At 45.2% G+C, this 9,632-nt stretch overlaps 2 protein-coding genes across 3 annotated transcripts in view; one reads left to right on the top strand and one right to left on the bottom strand.

Annotated features, from left to right (window-relative positions):
• Positions 1-1,068, bottom strand: part of Amfr (autocrine motility factor receptor) — a 51,428-nt gene extending 50,360 nt beyond the window's left edge. The window contains exon 1 of one of the 2 annotated variants that reach the window (XM_076571687.1): positions 634-1,068. In XM_076571687.1, the coding sequence (XP_076427802.1) occupies positions 634-888 (255 nt within the window). In that variant the 5' untranslated portion in view covers positions 889-1,068. Of the gene's footprint in view, positions 1-244; positions 490-633 lie in introns of those variants that run through there. The other variant, XM_076571688.1, reaches the window with a different exon arrangement.
• Positions 20-9,632, top strand: part of Ogfod1 (2-oxoglutarate and iron dependent oxygenase domain containing 1) — a 60,063-nt gene continuing 50,450 nt past the window's right edge. Inside the window, exon 1 of the mRNA XM_042277303.2 lies at positions 20-174. The gene's annotated coding sequence lies outside the window, so the exon portion shown is untranslated. The remainder of the gene's footprint in view (positions 175-9,632) is intronic.

Raw genomic sequence — 9,632 nt, 5'->3', positions numbered from 1 at the left:
AGAAGACAGTCCTTGTGCCTGGTGAACGTTGCTTATCTCGCACGGGCAGAACTAGAAACCTTGTTTTAAAATGGATCGCTAGACCGAGTAATCGAGTTCAAAGGAGGCGCTGCCACACCGATCAGGATGTTTGGCTGCCTTCGACCGTCAAAGGGAACAGCCACCAACCACCAGGTAAAAGAAAAAGGACGCAGCTGGTTTGTTTGCTTCGTTAAGTAGCGCCCACGGGAGGGTAATCCATTACCAAATAGCAACGTTTCAAAGTTGTCTTGTCGAGAGAATGACTGTCCCAACCCGTTCAAAGGCTTAAAATGTGCCCCCGACTCTCTACATCGAGAACTCGCCCACCACATCGCCCAGCCGGACGCCACTCGGCTGCTGCCCTGGCGTCCGCGGGGCCCGACCGCCCTTCCCTCGGCCCTTCTCCCCGGAGGCCCGACCCCTTCCTTCCCGCCGCGGCTCGCAGTGCTCGCAGCGCCGCCCGGCCTCGGGCCCCACGCGAGGTGTCAGCCCCCCGGGGCCTCCTCGGCCCGGGTCAGGGCCCGGCCACGCCCCCCGCGGATAAAGGGTGACATGGCGGCCCCCGCCCGCCCGTCCGTCCGCCCCCGCGCCCGGCCCAGCGGCCTCGCTCACCCACACGAACAGGCTGTCCGACAGCAGGTACTGGGCCACCTCGCGGGCCCGGGGGCCGCCGGCGGCCAGGCGCGACGGCACGAGCGCCTCGGGCTGCAGCGGGGCCGTTAGCGGCTCCGGCTCGGCCGACCCGGCCTGCGGCTGGCTGAGGGCGCGGTAGGCGCTGACGATGGTGCCGAGCAAGGCCAGGCCGCTGAGGCCCGTGTAGGTGCGGAGGCTGGGCCACGGGAAGCGCTCGAGGAAGAGCAGCGGCATGGCGGCGGCGGCGGGCTCCGGCGCCCGGGGCTCCCCGCGCTGCGGCCAGGCGCCTGCGGCGGCCTCGCGAACGGCGCCCACGGGCTCTGGCGTCGCTGCTGCCGCCGCCGCTGCCGCCGCCGCCGCGCCGGGCCGGGCCGGGCCGCTCCTGGCTGCTCGCGCCGCTCCGCCCCGCGCCGCTCCCGCTGCTGCCCCTGCCGGCGCGGAAGAGCCTCGGCGGACTCGGGGCGGGCCGCCGCCCCTAGCGGGACGCGGGCGGGACGGGCGCGGGGGCGCGGCCTTCGTCCCCCGCCCCCAGCGGGCGCGCCGCAGCCTGGCGGGCGCAGGACCCGGCCTAGCGCCCCGCGTCCCGGCCCCCTGCAGCATCCTTGGCGACCCTGGGCCCCACTGACGCCGCCGACTCGGCCCCGGCTGGACTCCGGAGTGAGCCGGGCCCGTGGGCAATGACGGCAGGCCTGTGTGTGTGGTCAGGCGGCAGGGCGCGGTACCCAGGCCCCCCGGCCCCGGGCCCTTGTTCCTCCCGGGCAGAGCAGGTAAACCCGTTCCACCACCTTGCGGACTAGCGGCTTCCCGTGGTGTCCCTAAAAGGGGACATGATGCTTAGGAAAGAATAGAAGCCTTGAGCACCACTTTAATCAAGTCTTGTCTCTGTTTACAAATAGCCGCGAAAATAGACTGTTGTTGTTGTTGTTGTCTTTTTTTTTTTAATCGGAGCCAGTAGAACAGGAAATAAAAATAGGTTACAAGTAGAATGTAAAATGGTGCTGAGCTTCTTGGACAATGCCTGTTCCTCAAAGGTAAACCAGAGAGTGACCATCTGACCTGGCAGTTACCTGGCTAAACATGTACGAGAAATGAAAACATACACCCACACAGAACTCCTACACAGAGGTTGACAGTAGCATTATTCCTAGTAACCCGGAGGAGGTAAGCTCCAATGGAATATAGGATTTGAAAATGAAGTACAGAGATATGCTACAGTAAAAGAGAATGTTGAAGATAAGCCTGAGTCAAGCCACACAAGAGTATCTAAATACTATGTGATCCCACTGATAAGGCAAATACATGGAATGTAAAATAATAACTGTAGAGTAAATGAGAGAACTGGAAGTGACAGGTTGGGTTACCAGTTCCCTGAAGTGAAGTTCTCAAATTTGCTGTTACACACCTATTACTACACTAAAAGACAATTATACACTATAAACAGCACAGTACACCTTCATATGTGAAGTACATAAAATAACATGGGGTGCATTCTTTTTAGTCATTATATTCCCAAGCCATGTAATAATGCCTATCCCAGAATGTATGCTCTGTAAGTAGCTGGTGGATTTTCCAAATTTTCTAAAGGGGCTAAATTGCCTTTAAAGTATTTTTATGCCAAATACAGATTTTGTTTTGTTTTTTGATAGATTTTGTTTTGTTTTTCCGAGACAAGGTTTCTCTGTATAGCCTTGGCTGTCCTGGAACTCAAGTCTGTAGACCAGGCTGGCCTTGAACTCAGAGATCTACCTGCCTCTCCCTACTCAGTACTGAGATTAAAAGGTGTGTGCCACCACTGTCCAGCTCTGTTTCTACTTATAGAAATCTATAGATTATTTTTTAATCTGAAAATTAACCAGCATTTTGTACGTCTTAAAAGCACCATGGGGGCTGGAGAGATGGCTCAGAGGTTAAGAGCACCGACTGCTCTTCCAGAGGTCCTGAGTTCAATTCCCAGCAACCACATGGTGGCTTACAACCATCTGCAATGAGATCTGGCGCCCTCTTCTGTATACATAATAAATAAATAAATCTTAAAAAAAAAAAAAAAAAAAAAAAAGCACCTTGTCAGGCTGGAGAAATGGCTCAGAGGTTAAGAGCACTGGCTGATCTTCCAGAGGTCCTGAGTTCAAGTCCCAGCAACCACATGGTTGCTCACAACCATCTAAAATGAGATCTATCCTGCAGGCAGAACATTGTGTACATAGTAAGTAAATAAAATAGGCAGAACATTGTGTACATAGTAAGTAAATAAATATATATAAACACCTTGTCAAAGGGCTTCATATGCTTAAGTTCTCTTTGGTTCTCTCCCCAGTCATTCGAAAGATGGCTGAGCAGCAGATAATGCATTTGCTACAAAGCCTGACAACCCCAGTTTGATTTCCATGACTCCCAGAAGTTATAATCTGACTTCCATATCATGTGCACACACGCACACCCATGTAAAAATAAAACACTGAGTGTTATGGAATAGTCATTTAAGATGTGTTACATTTGTTTATGCTGTGGAATATTTGTTTAATGATGCAAAGATGTTTTGCATTCTTTTATGTTGCATTTGTTTAACTCTGTGAAGCTATGTTACTTTGCCTGCCTAAAACACCTGACAAGTCTAATAAAGAGCTGAACGGCCACTAGCTAGGCAGGAGAGAGAAATAGGTGGGGCTTTGGACAGAAAGAATAAATAGGAGAAATCTAGAGAAGAGAGCGAGAAGTGAGAAAAGGAGAGGAGGACACCAGAGGCCAGCCACACAGCCACATAGCCATGAAGTAAGAAGAAAGATATAGAATAAAGAAAGGTAAAAAGCACCAGGCAGTGGTGGCGCACGCCTTTAATCCCAGCACTTGGGAGGCAGAGCCAGGTAGATCTCTGTGAGTTCGAGGCCAGCCTGGTATGAATATATATATATATATATATATATATATATATATATATATATATATATATATATGGCAGGGCCCCCAAGGGGAAAAAAAAACAACAAAACAAAACTACAACTGAGCCTTAAAACTATTGTCCAAATATTGGAAAGCTTTATTCTGAAGAAATAAGGATGGTAAATTTCCAGGGAAGTATTCTACTTCACAAGGTCAGATGTGAGTCACCATGATTTTTAAACCATACTCATTTATGATTCACATCCAATCTAAGCCACAAAACAGTAATATTAGATACCAAACTTGTCCTTTCATATTGCCAGTAACAGAGCTGCCTTTTTTTAAAGATTTACTTATTTATTATATATACAGTATTCTATCTGTACACCAGAAGAAGGCACCAGATCTCATTAGGTGGTTGTGAGCCACTACATGGCTGCTAGGAATTGAACTCAGGACCTCTGGAAGAGCAGTCAGTGCTCTTAACCTCTGAGCCATCTCTCCAGCCCAGAGCTGCCTTTTTAATCTCAGAAGCATAGGCTTTCTGAAAATCCAACATGCATAACAGATGAAATTAATCCAACCCACACTGCATTTTATTTATTTTTTTAAAATTTATTTATTTATTTTTTAATGTGCATTGGTGTTTTGCCTGCATGTATGTCTCTGTGAGGATATGGGATCCCCTGGAACTGGAGTTATAGACAGGCTTGAGCTTCCATGTGGGTGCTGGGAATTGAACCTGGGTCCACTGGAAGAGCGGCCAGTGCTCTTAACTGCTGTGCCATCTCTCCAGCCCCGCCAAGCTGCATTTTAAAAGAATGCAAAAGACTTTGAATGGTCTTTGGGTTGTTTGTTTGTGTGGTTTTTTGTATTTACTAGAATAGTCATTGTTCTGTTCCTTTTCCCCTCAAAAAAGTGCTGTGCACCTCATCCTCTGTCAAGGACCTGTTTGAGACACTTGCCCTCACTCTGGCCCAGTCTGGCCTCCAGCTTGAGGCAATTCCACCTGAACCTCCCAAGTGTTAGAGGATTACAGACATGAACCACCGTACCCAACAAGCACCCATCTCTCTCTGCCTCCCTTTCTTCTCCTCCCTCCCTCTCCTCTCTCTGCACTACTGCAAGGTTTATTTATTTTGAATAGGGTCTGGATAGTTTTGAGTTCCTAAGCTTAAGCGATCAGCCTGCCTTAACCTCTCCTAAATAGCTAAGACTTTGAGCATGCCACAGTGTAAGTACCAGACTCATGATTTTTTTTTTCAAGGACTAAACAAACCCTCTAAAGTCTTTTTTTAGATTTATTTATTATAAGTATTTATGTGTGTGTGCCTGCATGAATTTATGTGTAACGTGTGCAGGTGCCCAACAAGTTTTAGATCCTCTGGAACTGCAATCACAGGTAGTTGTGAGCTGCCATGTGGGTGCTGAGAATCAAACCCGAGTCTTCTGGAAGAAAGAGTAGCCAGTGCTTTTAAACTGCTGAGCCACCTCTCCAGCACCCCCTTTAAAGTCTTAACCAGAAACCAGATTAAAGTAGCTCACACTTGTACTCCTGTAGATGAAGAACCAGTCACTAATGACATGAACAATATGCAGTTAACACAACTGTGTTGCAACTTATCTCAGTCTTTAGGCTCTAAACCCAGTGACTCCATCAACTGCAGGTAACTGACTCTACTAAGGCCATGCTAAGGGACAAGAAAAAAGGAAGGTGAGGACAGCATCCATAGTCCAGACCATCAGGTCCTTGCCATTATGCCAAACTGGTCCCTTTCCCAGTGGACCTGACCACAGACAAGGGAACAGAACTTTGCAGGATCACTCCTAATACACTAAGTTTAGGGACCCTCCACCAAACAGGATTATCCCAGGCAATTGGTTGTTCAGTTTTAAATGCTTTTACTGAAATAAGATTTTAAAAAAGAGCAATGACCATTTTAGTCAAACTTTTGCTTTACAAATATAAAAATATAAACAAAACTTCAGTTTCTTTATACATTCCTATAAACAAACTAAGAAAGTTGTCAGAGCCACAACTATAAATAGTATTTGTGTACTGTATATGAACACAATAGCAGCTTTCCTGTTTGGGGTGAACATGGATTGAACCCAGAGCTTTCTAGGCAAGCACTCTACCACTGAACAATATCCCTAGCCAAAGTTCAAGTTTTTGAACACATTGCTCTTTCTCTCAACAGAACAGTATACTTCATGCATTTCTTCAATCTAGACTTAATTCCTCACTAAAATACAAGATGCATTTAACTTAGTCTTGATATAGCTGTGCTTTGCTAAATTTTTTCTCAAAATAGGCATCTATGTGTATGTTTAATATTAAAGTGAATTTTATGGCTCAAGCTGAATTAGAGCTTATATTTAAACAGAGGCAAACTCAAGTGAGTCCAGTTTAACCCAAGTGATAGCAAAGAATCGGAATGTGTTGGAAAATCTTGAGCTACAGAAGCTGACTAAGCTGCTTTAACAGTGTAACACAGAAAACTGAAAATTCTCTGCAGCAGTCAGCAATCCACATACTGTTCCAAACACTAAGAATTAGAGCTTTTAAGTTTGGTGATCTCAAATATGGAGGAGAGACTACTCAAGTATTCATGTCAACTGACTAAGCGGGTACTTTAAAAATGAAGCCCTAAATGCCATAACTCCCTGGTACACTGAGGGGCACTCAAACACAGGGGACTCTATCCCGCAGGCCTTTAGAAGAACCTGGAGGGAGGGTTGGAGACTTGGCTCAGTGGTTAAGAGAACTGGCTGCTGGTTGCTCTTCCAGAGGACAGGATTTAGGTTCCCAGCACCCACATGGCAGCTCACAACCATGTCTAACTCCAGTCCCAGGAGATCTGATACCTTCTTCTGGCCTCTGTGGACACTGTACACATATGGTGCATAGATGTACATGCAGGCATCACACCCTTGCATATTAAAAAAAAAAAAATACGGGCTTGGAGAGATGGCTCAGAGGTTAAGAGCACTGGCTGCTCTTCCAGAGATCCTGAGTTCAATTCCCAACAACCATATGGTGGCTCAGAGCCGTCCATAATGAAATCTGGTGGCCTCTTCTGACTTGCAGGCAGAACACTGTATACATGATAAATAAATCTTTTTAAAAGAATACAAATTAATGTTCAGATTCTGTGTCATTGAAGTGTTGCCTACTCTTTTTGTTTGTTTTTGAGAGGGTTTCTCTGTGTGGTCCTGGCTGCTCTGGAACTCACTGTGTAGACCAGCCTGACCTTGAGCTCCCAGAGATCCACCTGCCTCTGCCTCCTGAACCACCTAGTAGTTCTGCCTACTCTTAAAGGGAAAAAAGAGGGAAAAAAAAAAAAAAAAGATAGCACAATGGTCTTCCATCCATTGGAAATTTTTTCCCCCAATTCTCCAAAAGGGTAGATCAATCCTAAATATGACTTTAAGCAATTGAGTTAAACTTTTTTTCTCCATTTACTGACTTAAACATTTCCTAGGGTCACTTAGTTTTGTATAGAGCATTTACTACTAGCATTAATGAGAAAATAATATGAGTGCTTTCATCTGTAAGAAATTAGTTTAAAAAACATCAGTTGGGCAGTAGGGGTTCACACCTTTAATCCCAGTACTCAGAAGACAGAGGCAGGTAGATCTCTTTGAGTTCAAGGCCAACCTGGTCTACAGACTGAGTTCCAGGACAGGCTCCAAAGGTACAGGGAAACCCTGTCTTGAAAAACCAAAAAGGAAAAAGAAAAAAAAAAAAAAGTGTGTGTGTGTGGGGTGTAATACTCTCCATCATTTAGTATATACATCATTAAAATGACATTCCAAGATTTATATCCTGAGGGTGATGTTACATATCAAAAGTCTTTTTTTCCTTCTCCTCAGTTTTTTCGAGACAAGGTTTTTTCTTTGTGTAAATTTTTGGTGCCTGTCCTGGATCTCACTCTGTAGACCAGGCTGGCCTCGAACTCAGAGAGATCTACCTGGCTCTGCCTCCCGAGTGCAGATTAAAGGGGATTAAAGGCATGCGCCACCACCACCTGGCTCATCAAAAAAGCCTTGACACTTGGGCTCTTTTTGAATACTTGAAGTACTTGAAGAGTATTGGGATCCACCTGTAATTGACCAAGAGGCTTTAAAACTTTGTGATGGGAACTTGGTTTAAAACTAGCTCCCTTACATCCCAAGATTAGAACACCAGGTAATGTAAATCAAAGATCTCAGAACATCAGTGGCTGGTTCAAGCACTTAGAGTTGGAAGAAGTGACCAAGAATTTCTGGGTCAAAGCTTAAGTTACAAGGGACAGGAGTAGATTTGAATCAGATGACTCTTCAACTTAAGAACTGCTCTCTGCCAGCACACTCCATCACAGATGAGAAAAAATTCCTCTCCACCTTCCCAGGACTGCAACAGTGACACTGAGGTGCTGTAGCATCTGAGTGCCCAATCACAGAAGATGAGCGTAGTTGACCTATCGGTGTCTGCCTTCCCCAGTCTGAAGGATTAGCTGGATTCTAATCAATAAAACCATGCTAAACTAGGAATATGCTAACATAAACCACTGCAGAAACTGTTGGTCCCTGAGGGAAAGGAGTATTCAAGGAACTAGTGGCTTTTCAGAGGAAATCAGTTACTCTTGGTCATGTAGACTAGTGCTTACCCACAATGAAGCATGGGCATGGTTAGTCACTGCCAGGGCTGACTTGACGCTAAATAAACTTGAATGAGTTTAATTCCTCCGCCACTCTTGACATGTCAAAGCTAAACAGAGAACTTTGTATTGGCATACATTTGCTACTGCCCAGGATTCAGAAGATAGGCCTTGTGGTAGACCATAAAAATGTGAGATCTAATCAAGCATATTTCTGCCTATTAACGACTTGCTACACCTTGTAAGACTTTCATGACATTAAGCCTACAACCAATAAGTCTGTAATAAACAACTATGTTAACCATAAGTAACGACACAACCAGCCAAGTCCTTTGTTCTTTTTTATTTCTGTAAGTGTTTCGCCTACATGTATTTATATGGACCTCATGCATGTCTGGTGCCCAAGGTCAGCCATGTCAGATGTTCTGGAACTGGAGTTACAGATGGCTGTGAGCCATGTGAGTGCTGGGAACCAAATCCAAGTCCTGTGCAAAAGCAGCAAGTGCTCTGAACCAATAAGTCAACTCCCCAGCCCTTCAAACTTGGCTGAGGTAGGGTCTCACTATGTACCCACGGCTGGCCTGGAACTCAGAGGTCTGCATGCCTTTGCCTCTGGAGTGCTGAGATTAAAGGTGTATGGCCCATACCCAACCATCTTTATCCTAAAACTTTATTTCCTATTTCATCCTAATTGGGCAGTGTATTGGAAGTTTAAATTTGCTATTTTCTCTTAGGCTGACAAAACCTGTCCTGACCTCTAGAATCTAATGATTCAAACTATTCCTCTGTATTGTGTTTTGAGGTAGGGACTTGCTAGGTACTCAGCTATCCTGGAATTGTTGATCCTCCAACATTAGGCTCCCATGTGTGTATACCACCATACCTATCCTATTTTAAAATGTTTTTGAAAAGCTTTACTGCTTGCTAAAAATAAAAATTTTTATCATTATGTATATAACACTTCAGATTCTCATAACTGTAACTGTCTGAGAGTTTAAAACCTGATGTTATTTTTGTCATGCCCAATAAGCAGTTCACGGCAGTGCAAATAATCACTGTTCCACTATACAAAGCAAAATACTGCAATGATGAGTTCTAAATGGACCTTTTTATACCAATTCCAGTGGTTTTCAACTTACCTAATCTTAATGGTTTCCCAAATGTGTAATGCCTTTTGACTTGTGAAGTAAGGCCTAGACAGTTACATGAAATATACTCATCAGATAATAAAGTGGGGATTCTTTGTAACAGAACTCACTGGAGTTTAGTTTGGTACACACTGTGCGTTGGACTTAATCAGATAAATTTAGTTTCCCAGAGAAATGGAAAGCACCATTACAAACACCTGGAAGTCTCAGACTATATGCCTAATGTAGCAGTGTTGGAGTAAAAGGCCCATAAGTTCCACTCATCTAAACCACAATCATGTTTTAACATTCCCCAGTCTAAAGCATGAAA

Source organism: Peromyscus maniculatus, chromosome 5 (assembly GCF_049852395.1).
Source record: "Peromyscus maniculatus bairdii isolate BWxNUB_F1_BW_parent chromosome 5, HU_Pman_BW_mat_3.1, whole genome shotgun sequence".
NCBI classification, from domain to species: domain Eukaryota; kingdom Metazoa; phylum Chordata; class Mammalia; order Rodentia; family Cricetidae; genus Peromyscus; species Peromyscus maniculatus.
The sequence above is the reverse complement of the archived record's forward strand: the minus strand, read 5'-3'. Positions and strand labels throughout refer to the sequence as shown.